The 22500-nt window shown below is 49.3% G+C and overlaps 1 protein-coding gene across 1 annotated transcript in view; it reads right to left on the reverse strand.

Annotated features, from left to right (window-relative positions):
* The window catches only part of rin1b (Ras and Rab interactor 1b), a 20928-nt gene extending 1890 nt beyond the window's left edge, over positions 1-19038 (reverse strand). Inside the window, exons 1-11 of the mRNA XM_035606337.2 lie at positions 18694-19038; positions 9147-9290; positions 8593-8707; positions 8387-8459; positions 8072-8163; positions 7770-7954; positions 7384-7662; positions 6293-6854; positions 3079-3387; positions 2366-2497; positions 1248-1417 (exon numbers count right to left, since the gene is read on the reverse strand). Of these exons, the coding sequence (XP_035462230.2) occupies positions 1248-1417; positions 2366-2497; positions 3079-3387; positions 6293-6854; positions 7384-7662; positions 7770-7954; positions 8072-8163; positions 8387-8459; positions 8593-8707; positions 9147-9290 (2061 nt within the window). The 5' untranslated portion in view covers positions 18694-19038. The remainder of the gene's footprint in view (positions 1-1247; positions 1418-2365; positions 2498-3078; positions 3388-6292; positions 6855-7383; positions 7663-7769; positions 7955-8071; positions 8164-8386; positions 8460-8592; positions 8708-9146; positions 9291-18693) is intronic.
* Between the last annotated feature and the right edge of the window lie 3462 nt (positions 19039-22500).

Raw genomic sequence — 22500 nt, forward strand, 5'->3', positions numbered from 1 at the left:
ACTGATCCCCGCCTGTGTCAGTGGAAAATCTGGCTGCCGGGTGAGTTAGATCGGCTATTTGAAGCCAGGCGGAGGCACCACGTGACGAGACAGAAGCGCGGTGGATGACAATGCCCTTCTTCCATGGCAGCCGGTGGACCGTTCTGCCGGCCTGGGGCTGGGACGGTGATGATAGAGGGGGGAGGGGCTGGAGGTCTAGGTACAAGTCGGTGTGCGAGAGAGTGAGCGCGCGTACGCATTAGTGCACGGCCCCACCGTCGAAAGCCCCTCAGCCGCCCCCCCTGATCAGAGGATTACCTCTGAAAATGTCTGAAAAAACTAATCCCCCCTAAATGAATTGGAAACAGCGTTGGCACGCGGCGGAGGGGAAACTCCAGGTGTGCCGCTGTGGGACCGGGAATCTGAGTCGCCACCCCCCCCCCCGAGATCAACCGTCGACTTTAACCTGCCATCGTGACAGATGTAGGACAGGTTCAGATGACGCTCAACGTCCATCACCATCAGTGTGATTAATGTAACGTTTCACCTCTTCGGACGGATGCCTTGGTTTTTGTTGCCGTTTGTGCCTCATTTTATTATAATTTTTTTTTAAATACAACAGGTTGGAGAACATGTCCATGATGCCAGTGTGTAATTTTTGTACTTTTCTGGCGCCATCCGGTGGTAAAGTCGCAAACCGCGTCCAACTGAGCGACCGACAGGGGACACTTTATGGTGGCGCACCGCTAACTGTCTTCGACAGGACGGGGCAAACATGGCGACTCACACGGAGGTCGGGCCCACCTCTGCCTCAGTTGTGGACGATATGTATTCAATCACTGTGAATGCGTTCTTCTAAATTTTACACACTGTAGCTTTAATGTCCGTTTGAATCATTGGGGCCAAAGATGGGCATTTGAGGGACAGGTTTTGTGTGGCTCACATAAACAGTTTTTTCCAGCCATTCTCAGAGTTCTGAAGAAGCAATTTCGTGGTTCCACACACATTTTCATCACATTGATAAAAAAAATGTTCAGTCTCTTCAATTCAGTTTTACCCTCGCTGTCATTTAGATGGTGCCCCGGAGAAAGAATATCGCAAGGAATTATTTCGCCGCATAATCAAGCAGGAGCCTCTACACTTCACACAGGGCGTCTACGTGTTACGTGTAGTAATCCACTGCACAAACCCACACACCAGTGTTTCTGTGGTGGCCCACCACTACTACAAACCACAGCGTGCCGGTGCTGTCGGTCGCTGGTGCCTACCTGGTTCTGCTGGCTCTCCTTCTGTCTCTGGGCTTCGCGGCTCCGTCGGCAGCTCCACTCCTTCAGCGCCTCCTGGGCCTCCGGCGTCAGGCAGCCGGAGAGCGGTCGCTCCTGGTCCAGGCTTTGGATCAGACACAGGCTGGCGTACGCGCTGGTCAGGTAGTACCCCCCTGGGGGCAGAACAAACAGAGTAGAGGGCTTTCACATAAAGGAGAAACTAAACACTACAGACTAAGTCTGTGTTTGATGAGACTTTATACATAAAAATATTAAAACCACATTGAATAACAAAGCAGTTGCAAATAAGCATGAGAATAGTACATGATAATCAATGCGAATGTGAATAATCTTAATTGGATATTAGATATCTCTATCTAATTACTGTGTAATTAAAAGGTAAACCGTAACATTTTTATAACTGGCAGGTACAAATTATAAACTAACTTAAAAACTAAACTGAAAGACAAATACATACAAAATGATTATTTATAGAAAATATAATGAGCAAAAGTAATAAAATAATACATAGTGACTGCTGAGTTAGCACAAATTATTAAAATTTAAAGCTGCACTAAACAATATTTCATTATAAGACAAACATTTAGCAGCTAAAGCTAAAGATATTTCCCCTTCTGGAGATGGTGGAGACCAAAAACGGAGCTAAAAGAGAGTTGATATTGCCCAGAAACATATTTAAATGAATGTAAATGTAAAAAAAATGATAACATGAAAAGCCTTTGTTCTATTTTAACCTTGATTTGATCTCCAAATTGACCAAAATATCTATAAATGTAATTTTTTTTTCGTGAAACAACCTGCCATTCAAAACCAAAGTTTTAGATTTGGGATTTAAAACTCGACAACAAGTCACGTGACCTAAATCCACATCTTCTCATTTACCTGACTTTTTTTTTAAAAATGAAAAAAACTACTGTATAAATGCTGCCACAAGCACAAGCTACATCAGTGTGCTGTACTGACATGGTAATCCTCTGTCTTCCCACACAAGGAGAGAGAAAGAGAGATCTCGTATTGATTTTTTTACGGCAGAAAAAGCACATTTGACATGTTTCAAAATAAAAGCACAGCGGACGTTTCGGGAGGGGGCTGCGTCGTACCCTCTCCTCCGAGCCAGGAGGGCTCCAGCAGCTCCATCATGTACTCCACCTCGATCAGCGTGTGCGGCCTGTTGCACTCCACCAACACGTAGGACAGCGACGGCAGGAAGTCGTCCCAGCTCACTTCCTGTCCTGCAAAGACAAGAGGACAGCAAAAGTGTTGGGAGGACCAGTTTTAGATATTTTGACACTGGCGATTTGGATTCATTATTGATGTATCGTAGACAAAGTATGGGATACATATTTATTTTTTGGTCTGTTTGGACCAGATCTTTCATTGAATCTCTGGAAAACAAATTCAAAGAAAAGTTGTGAAACTGTGTTTTCCAGACGCACAGCTGTTTTAAATTTGGCCGACTGTAGTTGATACTAGATTCTAAAAATATCAGTTTAGTGTAAATATGAAATATGTTTCCTATCCAGCAACACCAAAATTAGTAGTATAGTAGTAGTTAGTAGTATTAGAGTATTTGACTGCACCGACGTGGTGATGAATTAATCTGCCACCAGTGATAAATAGCAGACGGCTCATAAAACAGGTAGAGCAAATTCAATATCTTCAGTTTTATCTCCTTCAGCGAGAGCAAGAACTTGAAATTAGTGTCGTTCTCAAATAAGGCCTGCAACCAATGAACCAATAAAGTGTTTTTAAAGTGACAGTAGAGCCTTGAAATCCTCAAAAAACCCTTAACAATGCACTTGTCAGGCCTCACCGTGCAGCGACCCCATGGCCTTGTGGACGCACTTGCACACCTGCAGCAGCAGCAGCACCTTGTCGACGGGCGAGTGCGTCCGCTGCATCAGCGCCAGCTTCTGCTTCGCCCTCTCCACGCCGCGGCCGTCGGGGACGCCCGTCCGCACGCCCAGCCGCTCCATGGCGGCGTCGCCCCTCAGGCGGAGCAGGTTGCGCGCCAGCCGCTGGCTGGAGCCGTCCCGGTCGTGCAGCGCCACCAGGGCCTTCTCCAGGTGGGACCTCAGGGGCCTGAGCACGCAGGAGAACATGGCCCGCTCCAGCGCCAGGTCTGGGGACGGAGCGGAGGGTGAGGGGGGGGGGGTCATTGCGAACCTGGATATTAATTGTTGGTAGATAAAGGTGTCCACATATCTCGAGGCGCTGGCAAGAGGCCCAGAGAGGTATGCTGATAATTACACCGGAATGAAAAAATTTAAAAAGTGCACGCTCTCGTCCACTTTTGTTGTTTAAATACATCTCAAGAAAGTTTGTTGTTCGTGTACGGAAAGGCACTTCCTGCCTTTTTACCATCGCCTGGGGAAATGAAATTGCCGTGAGTAGGAGACTCGCTGATTGGATTTTCAAATTGCCAATTGTGATTTGTTTTTCTTCTGCAAATTGAAAAAAACACAGAATCTCTACTGTAAACACAGGCCAATTCTGTATGTATTTATACAGGAAGGAAGCGATTAAAGTCTTGGTATGATTACAAAAAAGGAAGAAGTGAAGGCTGCTATGAAATATGCAAAGTTATAACCCTTTTCCAAATACTGTACATGATTTAACAATTTAAAGATACAGGGTTTGTTTTGCCTCGACGACGGCAATATGTAACACAAAAGATGGTGTACGCGTACAGTACACACGTACGTATGCTCTCTCTCTCACGTGGACACACACACACACACACACACACACGGTGTGATTCTCCTGCAGTCAGTGGGCAGTGCTGACTAAGTGTGTAACAGTTCTCCAGCACACACACACACACACACACACACACACACACACACACACACACACACACACACACACACACACACACACACACACACACACACACACACACACACACACACACACACACACACACACACACACACACACACACACACACACACACACAGTTTTCCACTCATCATCAATATCCTCCTCTCCCTCCTTGTAGTCCCCCACCACCCCACCACCAACCCTCCCATCGACTCCACTACCATCACCCCCCCCGCCCCTCTTGATTAATCATTCCTCTACTTCTCAATCCCAGCGTCACTCTTTTTCCTTCACCAGCTCTGGAGGGTAACAGATTACGTGCAACTCCATTACATCCCTTTGTCGGTCGGCCGGCCGAGTCCTGAAAAACTTAGTTCTTTTTTTCTGTAACTTATTACATTTTTCAAAGTAACCTGCCTATTTCTATCCCTCCCCGCCTCCCTCGCTCCCTCCCTCCCTCCCTCCCCTGAATCGTGCTGCTCTTCAAGTGAGCGTGGGACTGTGATATCTTTTTATGATAAACGAGGGGGAGAGGGAAAAAAAAAAAAAGAGAAAGAAATGCAAATGCCTCCCACCGACGCAATGCGAGATAAATCAGAATCGGAGTGCAGGGAGGATGCAAGGGAGGGAGGGAGGGAGGGAGGGAGGGAGGGAGGGAGGCAGCGGCCGTCCGCTCTCCCCTGAAGCCTCCGCGATGCCAGGCAACCATCCATCATCGCACATTTACACACAAACACACCTACGGGCGCACACAATGGGAGTCCGGGAGAGAGAGAGAGAGAGAGAGAGAGAGAGAGAGAGAGAGAGAGAGAGAGAGAGAGAGAGAGAGAGAGAGAGAGAGAGAGAGAGAGAGAGAGACAGAGAGAGAGAGAGGGAGGGAGAGAGAGAGAGAGAGAGAGAGAGAGAGAGAGAGAGAGAGGGAGGGAGGGAGAGACAAGCCTACGCACAGGACTCGGTGTCAAAAGATCCCGACCACGATCCCCCCAAAGTAACAAAACCGCCATGTCTCTTAACAACAGCGAGAAGAATCACTCTTTGAATCCGGTGGATGCGGGCGGCGTTGTAGGGCGGGGCTTTTCCTTAATGCTGTTTTCCTATATACCAGAGACAATATGACACACACACACACACACACACACACACACACACACGCACACACACACACGCACACACAACTTTGTGATGACAGTGCCTGTCGCCGGAGCCCGGGCAGCCCACCATTTCAACAGGAAAAGGCCGTCTTGTTTCCATAGACCCGTGTCCTCTGGCACCGTGTCTATTGAATCAGTATTCTCCGATAGTACAGTTTATTTATTTATTTTCATATTTCTGTCTGTCTGTCTCTCTCTCTCTCTCACTTCATCAGTCGCACGCTGCACTCTCCTCGCGTCCGTGATTGTGATAAACTGTCGTGCGTGTATATGAGAAAGGCGGAGAAGACTGAGCTCAGAGCGGGATCCAGCGCCGTCTAATGATTCACTCAAAAATCTAATTTTTGCAATCGTCTAAAATGATGAAACGATTCATAACGGATGTTAGGAGCGGGTCCATGCTTCTGTGTTTGCTCACGAGTACAAACACAGCACTGGTTTTTGATGCACTGTTTATATTTTTGCAAAAGTATATCATTTATGAATCATTTAAACACGTCCTTAATAAAGTCATCATGAATAGTAATTTATCTGTCGCCAGGCTGTAAAACACATTTGGGTCGCCATCTAACTTCTTCGAATGTAACTCTCTTTTGACTATTTTATCGTCAAGATTGTTAAACTCACACAGTAAAAAAAAAAAAAAAAACCATACGCACTGACTCACATAACCTCGGCCGAGTTGGTGAAGCCAAGAGCCACTCGGGGGGCAAAGGTCATTTTGGCGAAACATTCGACATCCTCTTTGTCTCCTGACATCAAAAAAATAATCTGCGATAACTCAGTAAAAACACATTTACAAACCACTGTATGATTTTGGCTTTTGGCTTTTATCAATAACTTGAATCAATCAGGACAAATTTCACCGACTGGATGATTTGAAGTCCTCCGAAAGAAACTCCCTTCACAGCATCTGGAGCAACGGAGTGTCTTGATGAAGTATGAAACATTATACACCTGCCAAAAAGCTTATCATATACCTATGATCTAATCCTTATACTATACTTGATTTGACTCTGATTTGAATGCTTCATCACGTTTCTGTTTGTTTACCTTTCTCGTTCTCTGGCACCAGCGTTTCGATGGGAGGCTCCAGCTCGCCGCTGTCCAGCAGGCAGCACTTTGCCTGCGACAGGAAGAGCCGCAGGCCCTGCAGGAGCTGCACCGCGGTCCCCCGGGGGGAGGAGGAGGAGGAGGAGGAGGAGGACGAGACCAGGGACTTGAGCGTCCCCCTCTGCGCCAGGAGGAAGTCCTGCACCATGCCGCCGAAGACGGAGCGCCTGTCCCTGGACAGCTCCTCCACCAGCCGCGTCAGCCGCTTGTCCGGGGCGAAGAAGCACACGAACGCCTCGCTTATGCGGTGCAGCCCCCCGCGGCCCCGGGAGCGCACGAGGGGCGGCCGCGGGCAGGCGAGCGCCTGCGCCTGGCCCGCGCCCTCCGGCCCCGAGTCCGAGTCGCTGTCCTCGTCCATGCTGCTGAAGGAGCTGCTGCTGTCGAGCTCGGCCAGGGACGGCGCCGGCCGGCGCTCCAGGGCCAGAACCGCCACCTCGATGCCCGACTCGTCGGCCGGGGCCGACTGCCGGGGCCGCGGGGACTCGTCCGCCTTGGCAGACGTCTTGACCGGGGAAGAAGTGATGATTATACATCTTTCAAATGGATGGATCGCACGATGATACAAGCTACTAAGAAACTTCCCTTCTGATCTGAACCCGTCAGCAACTTGTTCCTCTTTCCTTCTTTTGACACAATAGGAAACTGAGCTTAGTTTGAGACACTTGCTGTTGCAGAGGAGCATGAAAAATATGAATCTATCCTCTAAAATATTCACAGTCCTCAGAAAACTAAAAGCTTTATGTACTCAGAGAAGCTCCAAGAACTATTACCAAACATAACTCGGCCCACGCCGTTTGCACAATAACTCAAATACATTTGACATATGCTTCTTTCCCTCACAGTTTTGGTCGGATATTGCAGTTTCCAACATTTTGGCTCGTGACTTGTAAAGATGTATGGATGAAAATGTATTCAGGAAATATAATTCAGCGTGGCATTAATACTTTTTCCTGCCTGCCATCTTGATTATGACTTATCAGATTTACTTTGCGACCCACTGAGTCGGTTTGGAACCATGTGCTCAAACCTACATAGACAGAAATCACGTCCTCTTCCTCCGCGGAACCCGGTGAGACGGCGGGGGTCCTCCTCAGGACCCCCGCCCCGGGGTGGACTCGCCTCTGCGCCGGGTCGCCGCCGGCCTTGTGCAGCCTCTCGGACCCGTCGGGATGCTCCACCGAGGGCGGCGGCGAGAAGGAGCCCACCCCCTCCAGCGACAGGTTCATGGAGGACTCGGAGAGCCGGAGGCGCATGCTGCGCTTGAAGCGGTGCCGCTTGTTGGAGGCACTGTGCTTCGTGAGCTGTGGCTGCTGCAGAAAAAGAGAAGAGTGGACAAAGGAAGCTGTATTCGCGGCCACAGAGGAGGAGGAGGAGGGGGTGGCGGGGGGCTCAGAGCACTAAACCCTTCACGGCTTACCTTGCTAACCTCCAGCTGCAGGAAGAGCGGATTGATGAAGCAGATCTTGCCCCGTCTGCCGAGGGCCAGCAGGGAACATCGGTCCTGGGCCACCGCCGTCCGGGCCGCCCGGCCGCCGCTGGTCGGCGCCAACGGGTCCACGGGTCCGTTCTGGACGTCCGAGGAGCTCGGCGGGCTCCAGAAGTCTAGAGCAAGAAAAAAACCAAATCGTCAAGATCCTAAAACTCGTCAGTGGTCATTTGACAAGGTGAAGAATCGGTTTCAGTTTTGGTCTGGACGGGGCGAGGTCCACAGACGTGTACCTTGTCCCATGTGCGAGATGGCCTCCAGCTGCCGGTGACTCGTGGCTTTGGCGATGGCCTCCGGGAGCTCCAGGGGGAAGGGCAACACATCCCTGCAGACGAGGACACCGATTCAAATTCAGGGAGGGCGGGGGGGGGGGATTAAATTCCACATCCTTTATATATACCGTTCGACGCTTTGTGCACGCGGGTCATGATGACACAGAAATGGGCCCAACACAAACCCCAGTGTCTACAATACGTTTCCCGTATGGAGCCGGGGGCGTTCTTTCTGTCTGGGCCACGAGGTGCACGTCAGCGGACGTAAACCGTTACCTGCTGATGCAGTAGAAGGCCACCAGTCGACACAGGTCGGGGAAGCTGAGCGCCGAGCTCTCCAGGGCGAACGCTGGTTTGACAGGGAACAGACAAAGAAGAGTTTGACAAGAGTTGGACGGCTGCGGGGGCAGACACAGACTTGGTCAAATTCACTGCCTCGTGGAGGCGGGCGGAGGGCGGCGGCCCCCCCGCGTCGTACTCACTGGAGTCCTCTTCACAGATGAAGCACTCCTTCACCGCGGAGGCACTCGGGTCCGCCGTCGCCCTCAAGCACAGCACCTTCCTCTGGCTGGCGCCGCATTTGCGCACCACGAAGGTCTGCGAGCAAAATGCGGTGTGTCAAACGTTAACTTTTGAGGAAAAAGGAAACGGGTGCGCGTTTTTGTTCAGACGACGGCACATCGCGTTGCTTTCGGAACTACATAGTGTCCTCAGAAAGCCATAATGTTCTGCAACAACAACTGCATCTTAGTCTGCCATCAAAACCCCAGAGGAGCAGTGAAATGTGAACAAATTCAATTTTTTAAGAATAAAAATAATAATGTTTTAAAAGGACCCTATTTTAGAAAAATGTTGTACTCCTCCTTTTTTTGTGTCTTTGGTCAAAATCATAAAAAAAAAAAAGCATACTGCAGTTTAAAGTTGAATAAGTCTTACATCTTACATAATAAGTCAACGAGTTTTTTTTCCCGTAATAACCAGAAAGAACATGAATGGACAACGACTCCTTTATTCCTGCACCGATCGGCCGCCTCACCCCGACAGGCTCTCGGAGCAGGATGTACAGGGCGGAGTCACGGTTGAGCGACAGCTGCAGCCACACGGGATGCGTGAGCAGCAGGCGATCCAGGACGCTGAAGGCCCGCGGGGGGCCGCGCTGGGTGCCGCCCACCTCCTGCATCTGAAACGCAACAAAAGAAGAAGAGTGCTCACTGCAGCTTTAAATGCGCAGGCCCGACCAAGAGTCTCAGTTCCTGTGCGTTGCTCATGTCCGTGTTTCGTTTTCGGGACTTTTTTTTTTATTGTTATTTTCAACTTGACCCGATGCTCCAGAGGAGGTGAACAAATGGAACTGAAGCAAGGACACGTGAAAACTACTAAGATATAAACACTTTCCTCTTCCTCCTCCGCCGCCGCCTCCTCCTCCTCCACATGATCAGTGGCAACAGCCACTTTTTGTTATCGGATATGTTATGCCTTTACAGTGTGTGATAGATGTAGCGGACAGATGACAGATGAGATGGAACTCAGGGCCGGGAAGGAGAAAGTTTCCCGGCGATGTTTCGAGACGCAGAAGTTGTGGTTCGCGTCCAGAATCATAACCTCAGATTTTAGGGCACTGAAAAGGGCTATTAAAAAAACATATTCTACACCAAACTCAATCCAAACTGTATATGAAGATGGATTCCCAAAAAGTGAAGCCAAAACATCTCAATCGCCCCCTGGTGGCTGGCTGCAGTATGGGTCATAAACCCCGCCTCCTCCATGTTCGCGGATGATAGATAGATATACATTTCTCTCAAAGGTTCTTTCCGTCTTTTTTAATTCATATCAGACTGATTTAGTTTACATTTGTTTTACGGTCCAAAACTTTCAAGGCAGCAGCTGACCTTTTGACATCCCCTTGTCTTCACCCCTCCACAGAGTTAACGCATCTGATCTCTCTCTCTCCCTCTCTCTCTCTCCCTCTCTCTCTCTCGGCATAATTGCACCTGAAAAAACTGCACTGTCTTTATTTTTGGCCTTCCAGTGTTGTCATTCAATCGCAGATTTACTTTCTCTCGCTCGCCCTCTCTCCCCGATTGGCTTGGATGCTGGATGTCACACTGTGTGGGCTGCCGGCGGAGCGCTTGCGGACGTAGCGGCAGCAGATGGTTGCCGTGGCAACCGCGGGGCCTATCTTGCCCACATCCAACCAGGCATTCCCACTCAGTGAAACACCCTCTCTCTGACAGGCTGGTGAACGTGAACGAACACACACACACACACACACACACACACACACACACACACACACACACACACACACACACACACACACACACACACACACACACACACACACACACACACACACACACACACACACACACACACACACACACACACACACACACACACACACACACACACGTCAGAGGCGTGACAGGTTCAGAGGTATATATTTTTATCCATTAATAATCTGGGTTTTTTCCCCCATTTTTTGTGGTATTTGCTTCCTCCCTCACATCGGAGCTTCAAAGTTCACTTCTGAGCAGCGATTATTATCTGCTCTGAAATCAGGACGCCGCCAAAACCCGTTCCAGTGCCATTGGTGCGACACGTTATGAACATTGTGCAGTGACACATTTGAATTTTTTTCCATCACCTCCTGTCACCTTTTTACATAAGTCCCCCCCTCCTCCTCCTCCCCTCCCCTCGGGGGACAGCAGTTATCCATGCGCCGCGCAGCACTCTAGTCCGCACAGCCATTAACAGCGCGGACGGTCAATACTGTAGCATCGCAGGGGCTGGGAGTCGGGCAACGAGGGACGTCAATCAGCGCACACGGGGGGGCCGGGGACGGGGACAGGGGGGGGTTGGAAGAACTTTGGTTTTTATTGCCTTTTAAAGTCTATTTTACTGGGCTTCACTGTCAGCATTTTTATTTTGTCTTGTCACTTTTTTGTCTCGTCAGTCAACTGCGAAGGACTTCGAACGGCACCAACTTGCATTAAAGGTGCCATCCGCAAATAAAGCTTTGATCGATCGATCGATTAATCATCTTGAAATCAGCTGATTTAAAGTTCTTCCATTGTATATCTGGAGCCGGTCGCCACATACTGTAGATCCACAGCTGGAATGCCCCGACGCACACACAACCACACAAGGCATGGACAGTGTGTGTGAGGGAGAGAGAGAGAGAGAGAAAAAATATAAAGAGTAAGACCCAAGTGTTTTGCTAGCCATTTCCAGGTCCGCCTTACATAAAAATTCAACGCTGCCCACACACACACACACTGACACGCACGCACGCACACACGCACGCACACACTTATGTAATTCCCTCTGAGAAACACAGAGAGGAAGAAATAAAAGAAAACCAGACGAGATGAGATAAAAGATTTTAAAAAATGATGAAAGGATGGAAAGTCTGGGTTGAAAAATTAAAGCGTGTGCGAGGAAATCACGTCGTCGGTGGTGGGGCCCCTGCGGCGCCGCGGTTCAAAACTGGCAGGCTGGAAATGAGCGGAGGCAGAGGGACACGCACACACACACACACACACACACACACGCGCACACGCACGCACACACAATAACTAATAACCAGCGGGATAGACGAGAAAATCCGATGCTGCCGAGCGCTTAACAAGAGGTAGATGGAGAGAGGAGTTACGGCAGGACTTGTCGGAAAGGGGGGAGTGGGAGTGGGGAACTGTGTGGGGAGTTGTGGAGGGAAATGGAGTATGAGGAAAAACCCCTCCAGTAAGTAACTCCCTCTCTTCAGGGAGACGGGATGGGGGGGGGGGGGGGGGGACAGCTCACGGTGGCAGCAGCGGGTTGTTTGCCGTTAACTTGGGAAACGGGAACTGGCCAGATTTTAATTTGCAAGTGAAAATATGAAAAAAAAAAAATTTGTTGAGTTTATCGCACCTTATTGCAGAGAGGGTGAGAAATCTGGGAAAAAAGATGTGAATCTGAAAAGCGTCACGACACATTTTCTCTCCTTCCTAGTTTGTAGCAGATGAAAACATTGGTACACATAAAACCCAGGGCGCGTATGACGTGTCAGCACATTGTTGGTGAGATGAGACTCGCGACCTCAGGGCCGGAGACGAGGGAGAACAGAAAGGACGACGGAAGACAGACTTCAGAAAACTGTTTTTTCATGGAGCCGCGTGAGACGAGAGCTCGTCCCCGGCATGTCCACCTGCACCTGCAGCCCGCACCCGTTGGACGATTGCTAGCTGTCAATCACACAGTTACTGACACAGTTACTGTTATGAAATCCGGTGAGAGGTATTTTCAACTTCTTCTTTTCGCAACCGGTGGGGTCGCCCTCTGCTGGTCATTCGACAGGATACAGGCCTCGGGCACCGGCTTCAACTCACGGACGCGACGACTTCGTCCACTTTCACACACAGTCTAGGAAATTCCAATAGAAAGCACATTGGTCGATCTGAAAATCTCGTTAACTGGCAAATTGATTTTCATACGTCGCTAAAAACGGGACAGAAAGGCTCAAAATGTTTTGTCTTTTTAAAAGACGAGGACTTCTCTGGTAAGTGTTCGTATATTCTTCCACTACAGTAAGAGGCTCCCTACACTTCCCACAATGCATTTCACTTGCCTCCGGGGACCAGGCGCGAGCTTGTGTTCAGCCGAGGTTTCGTGTGTAGGTGGATGCACTGTAGCTACGGCGACAAGAGACGGTAAAGAGCACGACAGCTGACCTCTGACCTCTGCACATCAGCATCTTCTAGAATCTCATCTTTTAGATATTGTCTGTTTAAGACGCACCACCTCGGTGGTGAATCCTCTGGCCCGTTCCTCGACAAAAACCTTAACACACAAACACAACAGGAGCGAGTGCGGGAGCAGCTGCAGAGACTCCGGAGACGACGAGCGGGGGAACTGAACTGAACGCTCCCCGTCTCCCAGCCCTCCCTCCGACACGGAGCCGATGCCGCCACAGGCCCTTTCCAGCCTCTGCCTCATCATCCGAGGTGCAACTCGGAGTCTTCACAACTCTCAGGATGCTTTTCTTTTTCCTTTTTTTTCTTCATTTTTCTCCCCGCGCCAGTGACAACCTCCAGCCAACGAATATGATAATGGCGATGCTGAAAAACAGACCGCCATGTTGTGAACTTGGCTCGTTGGCACGTCCTACGTACACAGTCATTTCCATATGGAGGTTTTGAGAAGCAGCAACCCAGTCACCGTAGAGTCACACATTTGTTTTCATCGTCGTCATCTTGTTTGTTAATATATTTGATCATTCTTGCTTCTTTCGTAGCTTCTTTAACATGTTTATTCTCAATACAATGTCTTTTTAGCACTCATTTGAACATCCACATTTCTAATTTCCAACAAGTTTAACTTTGCCGTCAGCCTGTTTCACAATCCTGCATCGCATTAAGGAAGCTGCTGACTTTGTACCGCCGTACCCTTTCCACACAATGACTCATTCGGTCCAACTGTCAAAACCTATAAGCTAAAAAATATGAGCGACAGAAACAACTGACGAGGCGGAAGGGAAGCCGTGAGTTCCAAACTCCAAACTGAAAACTCTTGCCTGTCGAGTCAGCGACTCCCCCGTCACCCGCCTCAGGCAACGAGGCTCGATTTTCTAACCGAATCCAAGATGGCAGAAACTTGCACCTCAACATAAACATTTCTCAGTAAAAGGGTACGGAGAGGCTTCGTATTGGCTGATCACGTTTCACAGCTCCAACCACGAAGAGCCAAAGTCCTGCCCCTTCTCCCAACCTCGCCTCTGCTCCGGGAAATTTCTGTAATTTAGCGTATTTACTCTCTCTTTCCCCCCTTTCATGCACGTAGCATGTTAAACTCAGGGTCCGTAATAGCTCTCCGTGGCGTCAAAGGAGACATATTATGCTTTTTCAGTTTTGCAAACGGTCTGCAAAGATGAAAAGCCCAAAGTCACGATGTTATGGCGGCTAGTCTGGCCCGTAAAACTAGACGAAGGCGGACACTTCCTGCATGCGGTTGCTCAATCAGCGGGCCAGCCGGCCAATCAGAGCACACAGGGCTTCATCTCTAGGGAGGGAGGGGCCTTAAAGAGACAGGAGCCAAAACCGAGCGTTTCAGACAGTGGCTGAAGAGAGGAGCTGCAGGGAGGGGACAGTCTGAGGAAACTGACGTGTTTACCGAACATCAGAGCATGTAAACCTTTGCGAGTAATAACGCAACCTTAAAATTGTGACCTTGAATATGAGCACGACATGTCTCCTTTAATCATCCACAACGGCTCCGTTCAATCGTGATGGGATTATTCTCTATCGAGCGGCAATGCATGTGCGACATTCGGCACATTCGAGGATGTCAAAATCTATATTTCTTTTTCCTTTTTTTGCAGATGAATGACCGTTGTAATTAATTGGCAGGTTCCCCGACCCCGAGGACGTTACCGCGCTCTGCCCGAGATTCATCAATACGATCCAGCGTCACCTACAAAGTGTTGTTTAGGAAGTGGAACAACTCATTGATGAGCAACGGTCGACTCCCGCACAGACTTCGTCGAAAAGGGCACAGGACAACAATGACAAACCGCGAAAGGGCCCCACGGCAAGCGCCGGGCCTGTGAAACCTCGCATTCGCCCGAGAGTGACCAATGACGTAGGGCTAAGTATAGCCAGAGGCCCATCACCGCATGCGTAGGATGACTAATGGAACAACATAATTGCAGTGGGCTATAAGTATCCGCAGGGGGGCAACAGTGGGCACGAGGGAGGGGGGAGGAAGAGTGGGTGGGCTGGGGGGGTGGGGGGGTGGGGGGGGCGTCTGACTGATGACAGGTGTCCGTTTTCATGCAAGGGGCGCAGAAGCAAATGGCACTCGAGGGCCGGAGACAAGGAAGTGACCGATGTATGTTGGGGGGGGGTGTGTGTGTGTGTGTGTGTGTGTGTGTGTGTGTGTGTGTGTGTGTGTGTGTGTGTGTGTGTGTGTGTGTGTGTGTGACAAAGCTGTACAAAAGGCATTGGTGCGAGTCAGAGGCGAAACACTTCATGGGCTGCAGGAGAGAAGAACGACTGTGAGCACAACCGTGACTCTTCATGATTTTAGAAGCGCATCGGTTCACGTCGTCGCGAACGGATCCTTCAGACCTGTGTGTGTGTGTGTGTGTGTGTGTGTGTGTGTGTGTGTGTGTGTGTGTGTGTGTGTGTGTGTGTGTGTGTGTGTGTGTGTGTGTCTGTGCGCGCGCGTGCGGAAGAGACAGAAGCTACAGACGATCCTTCATAGTGTCATAAAATCGAAGTGGAGCGTGGAACTTAACTGAATCAAACCCACACACTGAATCGACACTTTGGAGAGAAAAAAAGACTAAGAAACTGCTTTGACTCTGTAAACGCAAAATCAATCGCAGGACATACCCCATCCACCTTTTCTTTCACACACACACACACACACACACACACACACACACACACACACACACACACACACACACACACACACACACACACACACACACACACACACACACACACACACACACACACACACACACACACACACACACAGAGAGGGACAGCAAAAACAACATGAAATGAAATGATCACATGCAGAACCAATACGTAAACATATATTTACACGATGAAGAGATCTTTTCCTGCCATTCTCCAGGTGACTTGCTAAATTGACTGTATATGTTTCAAGTGCAAACAGCCAGACTCCATGTTATGACCATAACCATGGAGATTTTCTAATATACAGTAGATACAGAAAGTTGAACATGCTGATATTTAAGGCCAAACTCATTTTGTGCATAAAAAAAAATAACAATGGATTTATTTTGTTCCACAAATTGGCCAGATATTAGGTGGATGACGATATGATAGGATTATATCAGCACACGCACAATGTTGAACTGAAAACAATCTGCAGCCTTCGGTCCGTTCATCCGTCACAAATGAGGTTTGAATGACGCCGCAGTTGAACGGACCGTCGGTGTCGTGAGGTTGATGGTGAAAGCAAGGAGCAAACACCCGAGGATTGTGGGTAAATGGAGTTGCAAGTGACGTAACCATGCTTCCGAATTGTTTGTTTCAACCCTGAGGTTGTAGCGCGCACACACACACACACACACACACACACACACACACACACACACACACACACACACACACACACACACACACACACACACACACACACACACACACACACACACACACACACACACACACACACACACACACACACACACACACACAATCCCATGTTTTGCTTGCGTTTAGAATTATCTTAGGTCACATGTCACGTACCGCCTTCGTCAAACAAAAACCCGACGAGTATAGTTACGCATTAGTTTGTGTGTATTGGTTCAGTTTTTCATAAGCTAATCTTTACTTTTGGGTTTTTTCGGTACTCACCCGGTTCCAGCCATGTGCTCCGGGAGCTAAAGGAGGAGGTGCCCGAACACTTCCTGTATTCATACCCCTTGGTGACATCAGCAGTGATGTCACGGGGGCCGTCACAAATCTCTCACCTGTTTCTCTTAAGAAAAAGGTTTTTTTTTTCAAAAAAGAGCAATGGATGATGATGAACTGGCCGGAAATTTCTTGGCAACATTTACATTTACACATTGGACCTTTCCCCGATCCGTTGTGACCCCTGCGCGTGACGGACGCGAGGAGCACTTCGTACGAAACGTTACGGGGGGGGGGGGCTCATGTGAATGCTCCCAGCGTACGGTCTCCCCGAACCGCACGACAATGATGGATCGCTTTCATCCTCCATTTTTAGATTGTGTTAGAGTGACCACAAGAGGACAGAAGGCTGCATTAATACTGTACTGCGCTCTCGGAGGCGGCTGCAGTGGGGGAGGGAAGGAGGGAGGACGCACGCCAAGTCAGACCATCTTCCTAATTCCAGTCCCCCCCCCCCGTGTCAACCGGCCCGACTTCCCTGAAGCTCTTCAGAGAGCAATGTCTGAGTCCAAAATGCCGCCAGTCTCTCGGCTTGGGAACAGATATATATACGAAAAACAAGCCTCGGGTGTTCTGCGTGGCATGGCGATGATGACACAGCTTCCTGAGCGGTGTTGCCATGAGCGTGTCTGTCTGCAGCACAACTCCCCCCCCCCCCCCCCCCCCCCCCCCAGCAGCAAGGACGGACGGACGGACGGACGGACGGCTCGGCGCAGGAACTGAACCCTGTCCAACAGCGCCGAGCGTCATGCTAAGGCACTCTGAGATCTCACTCCTCCTACACAACACAGGGCAGAATGCAAGCCCCCCCCCCCCACACACACACACACACACACACACACACACACTTGCTCATACCACCTTCCAAATTAACATGCCATCATACACACTCAGCGATCCCAGACTTCATGGAGGTGGGCGAGGACCTGCAGAGCAATCAGTCGTGCCCCGGGGGGGGCCCTCACCTGTATGAAACCGCCCGCCCCCCCTGAAAAAATAATCAGCGACCGTGTAAAAAAGAAGAAAAAGAAAGTCATCACTTTACAGTAAAATGTGCCTCTGGGGAATCTGAGCGAGCCAAAACAACAGCAAGGAAGTGGGAACACCAACACGTCCACTCCCACGCAGGCAGGATGGCTACTTGAGGTTCTTTTTCGAAAAGTTACGTAACGGTCCAATGGTGTGAGATTACATTCACTCTGAGAGGGAGAGAGAGGGGGGGGGGGGACCACAGATCAGGATAAAAAGTCTGAGTGGATAATTGAACAAGGGTGCACGCCGGACAGAAAAACACAACACACACACACACACACACACACACACACACACACACACACACACAGGTGCATGGGTCCCCTGCCATTTGGTTCCACCTCTGGAGCAGGTTGGAGTGATTTGGATTTATTTCTGGTGGGTGCATGGATGTGATCGGGCTGCAGGAAACTGAAAACTGTTTCATATATTTTCTCTCTCTCTCTCTCTCTCTCTCTCCAGACTGTATGAGAGCATAAGGGAAAGCTTTCAGACGCCCCCCCCCCCCCCAAAATTAGTATCCCTTGAAAAGAAAGGCATCTACACAGGATAAAAACCATGTGGCTGCTAACAATGACAACACCGACACGTTCTGTGTCGGTGTGGAGCTGTAACACTGCTCCTTGCTGGTGTGTGACTCAAGTTTTCCATGTTAAAATTCAATTAAAAAAAAAAAAAAGAATAAATCACCACAGTCACAGATGCATGATCAATCCCTCCTGATCGATACACCTCATTATCTGGCAGAGCATGAATGTCAACGGGGACACACACACACACACAATCACACACACACACACACACACTACGCATACATCAGCTGGGCTGCTGCAGCGTTTGTTTACCGAGACCCCACCGGAAACTACGTTGAACAACAAACGCCAACGCGCCCTGAACTTGAGTACAAACAACCACAAAGACACCGTCCAAAACAAAAGAAGAAGAAAAAAAAGGGAGGAGAACTTATTATTATAAATGCAGATGTGCAGCGAGCGTGCGTGCGTGCGTATTTGTGCCAAACTCCCCAGGAAACTCTCCTCAGCTGCATTTGTACTGTTTTTATTTTTCAACTTGCAAAGACGCTCTGGAGAAACCCCCCCCCCCCCAGGATGAACTCACTGTGGCTCGTCCGTGAGGGTGGGGACCGAACAGGTGCCGCGCGCCGCCCGTGCGTGGTGCTGCCCGTCTCCTCCTGCTGGATGCGTCCGGTGCCGGGGTGCAGCTCAGCGGCTCAGGCTCGAGTGTGCGCGAGGAGGTGCGCCGCTGCGCCTCGGAGTCCGAGCACCATGCTGTGGCTGCGTGGTGGAGGGGGAGGAGGAGGGGGTGGAGGTGGAGGAGGGGGTGGAGGTGGAGGAGGCGGCGCGTCGGGGAGAAATGCGCACGACGCTGCTGCGGCGACAGGGGCGGAGGAGCGGCAGCGTTTTGAAAAGATTCCGTCTGAGCGTCTGAAGTGATGCACGGTCACAGCGGAGACACACCGCGTGCGTGTGCGCGTGCGTGCTCCCCCTTCCCTGCTGACTCTGACACACACACACACACACACACGCACACACAACAAACCAAATCACATTATGTCACTGAAAAGTCTGGATATAATATTGACATAATAATTTTGGGGGGGTGAATGTGTTGTGGTGATTGTGTGTGTGTGTGCGTGTGTGTGTGTGTGCACCCCTACTCCTCCACCCTGCTGACTCTGACACACACACACACACACACACATACACATGCACACATACACACACACACGCTGACACCACATTTGATATAATAATAACAACACAGAAAAATTTAAAGTATGAAAAACTTTGACTCCTTTAATGAAGGAATATGATGGTGATGCCATTAAGGATAAGAAAATAGCATTATAGCAATAATTCATTATTTTATTAACAAAAAAACACAAACAAACATATTAACAAAGTGATTTCTATAATATCACTATAGAAACATGATGAAAATATATGACTATATATGAGACAAATAAACACAATAATAAGGTGATTTCTATAATAAAACTATAGAAACATTATGAAAACATATGACTATATATGAGACAAATAAACTATATTAACATGGTGATTTCTATGATATCACTATAGAAATATTATGAAGATATGTGACTATATAGGGGATTGTACATCACAACAACAAAACAAGTTGAAACCACCTGACTGTCAGTGTCATGTATCCATCACGTGTGTGCATCTGCTTGGTTGAACCCTTCAGTATCGGTTCCATGTGGGACATTATTATCATTAATCATATTCCTCTCACGCTTCATGTAACAGGAACTGGACTTTGACGCACAGTGAGCTTTTTAATTTAAAAAAAAAAAGAGCTATTTCTGGATTGCTGCATCCATCCTTTTATTTTCTCTCTCCAATTCTTTGAACAGGTGGAAGAGGTGTCATTCTGCCTCTGCCCGCTGGAGGGCGCCACAGGCCAGGATGAGAGCTCCACGCACATCAGGGCCCAAAACAAAGTGTCACTGAGATGTGGAAGAAGTTTTAGTGCCCCCTAGTGGTTCCAGTAGACAGACAGACAGGGACAGACAGACAGGGACAGACAGACGGACAGACAGAAAGACAGAGAGACAGACAGACAGACAGACAGGGACAGACAGACAGACAGAGAGACGGACAGACAGACAGGGACAGACAGATAGACAGAGGTAAAGACAGACAGACAGATTGAGGGGCAGACCGAGGGACAGACAGACAGATGGACAGACAGGCCTACAGACAGGCAGACAGACAGACAGACAGAGGTACAGACAGGCAGACAGAGGAACAGACAGAGGGACAGACAGACAGACAGACAGACAGACAGACAGACAGACAGACAGTGTCATCGATAGAGCCGCTCTGATAGCGTGACCTCAAACACAGACGTGACCTCTGCGTGTTCATATCGACTCCGTCTGTGCTTTGGGGCGAAGTTACAAAACTGTCAGGCGCCTGTATGTTGCAGCTCACTGTTCGTCCCCGCCTGCGACGAGAGACGTTTTAATATCGATCATTCAATCCTTATAATTTATTTGACTAAATTTGACTTAATTGACCTTTTCCCATCTTTGTGCAATTTACATATGTAGTACTGTATCATATAATGTACATGTATCACTTCGTGATGTGTAGTACTTTGTAAATTTGTACTCATTTTGTATTTATTGCTTATTTTCATTTTTAACATTTCTGTGTCTAATTTTATTTTAACCGCTCTTCTTTTATTGTTGTCTTATTTCAATCATTGATTATTTTGGTATGGATTAGTCTCTTAATCCGAGGCTTTGATTGACTTTCAACATCCTCAGCGTGTTTTGTCTGAACCGCATTTGAATTGTTTGAGAGTTTGATTGATTTGCCTTGGGTATAAATAAACATATATCTCCTCGTATCATATACAGTAGAAGCCTTGGATCCACTGCCACACATCTGCTGCGCCGGCTGCTCCATATGAATAACTCAAACTGGCACAAGGAACTGTATCACACCAAGGTCAGGGACGTGTGATGTGGGATGTGTGTGTCCTTTTTTTCATGTCCCACTTTCTCAATGGTGCAGTCTGCCGAGCGCCCTCGGGGGGAGAAACTCTGCTTCAGATGTTACGTGTCCCTCGCTCTCTGTCTGTCTCTCTCTGTGTGTGTGTGTGTGTGTGTCGCGTGTGTTCCTCGTCGCTGGCTGTTTGCCACGGCAGGACGGTTCCCCTCTCGCCAGCGTCTTTCACGTGCCACATCACCGTGGGGCCACTTCCTCCAGCCAGCGAGCGGAAAAATCACTAGTGTGGCAAAACCGCAGCCACTCGGAAACCGACGGCGGCGAGATAATGTGAATTAATTGGGGCACACGCACGCACATGGGTGATCCCTGTTTGCTTTGTTGCCCTCTCTCTCTCTCTCTCTCACACACACACACACACACACACAGGCAGCCCACAGCCCTTCAGAGTGTGAACTAAAATGGAAGTGATGTGTTGTGGTCTCAACTCTGTGCACAAAGCATCTCTGACTCACCATGAGAGAGATGAGCAGGGACGTGCTGCACAGTCACAGTGTGTGTGTGTGTGTGTGTGTGTGTGTGTGTGTGTGTGGAGGCCCATATCACATGTTGTGCGCTGGACGGAGACAGGCAGGTGTGTCGCCGTTCAGATGTGGTCGACTCCAGAGCTCTTGAGGTTGGCATAACCAAGATCATAAATAATAACCTCTCAATATAACATGGTGGGTATGATTATATCTCACTTGAAGGGGGCTATTCTGCCAATACCGCCCTTGTTGTCTTTGAACATTTTGGACTGTGGAAAAACATACGTGTCAAGACTGGCACGTGCACATTTCCCACAATGCCGTGCGTTTTTGACTGGGGCTCTTCCTCCTCGTTCGTCTGTCCACTCCCTCCCATCGCCGCAGATCAGTCCTCGGCCGAGTTGACGTGACACCTCGTCCAAGTCCGAGCGGGCTCAGGGGAAGTGACAGCCGAGCCGCGGGGGCCCCCCGCCGCCCCCTCCCCCAAAAAAACAAAAAACATACCAAGCAATTTGAGCTGGACTGGAACGGGCTGAAGGAGTCGGCACGACTACAAGTGAGTCGTCGGTCGAATCCATTGTCAATGAAGCCACAGGTCACAGGTGAGTGGGCGTCGTCTTGCGTCCATCATTCATAAGTCGTCACACGTGTGTGTGTGTGTGTGTGTCTGTGTGTGTGTGTGTGTGTGTGCTGTAAAGACATGACAGGAGGAGAAAGAGTAAAAAACTGCTGCAGACACTTCATGAAAAAACATTTTGACGGCAACATCTGTTCGAGACGCCGCACGTCGCCTGACGCCACCTGATCCCCTGCAGCTGTCGCCCCCCCCCCCCCCCCCCCCCCCTTCACGGTGCGTCCGAAACACACAAAGAGGCCGAGGGCGAGATCACGACGGCGCA

Source organism: Scophthalmus maximus, chromosome 12 (assembly GCF_022379125.1).
Source record: "Scophthalmus maximus strain ysfricsl-2021 chromosome 12, ASM2237912v1, whole genome shotgun sequence".
Taxonomy (NCBI): Eukaryota; Metazoa; Chordata; class Actinopteri; order Pleuronectiformes; family Scophthalmidae; genus Scophthalmus; species Scophthalmus maximus.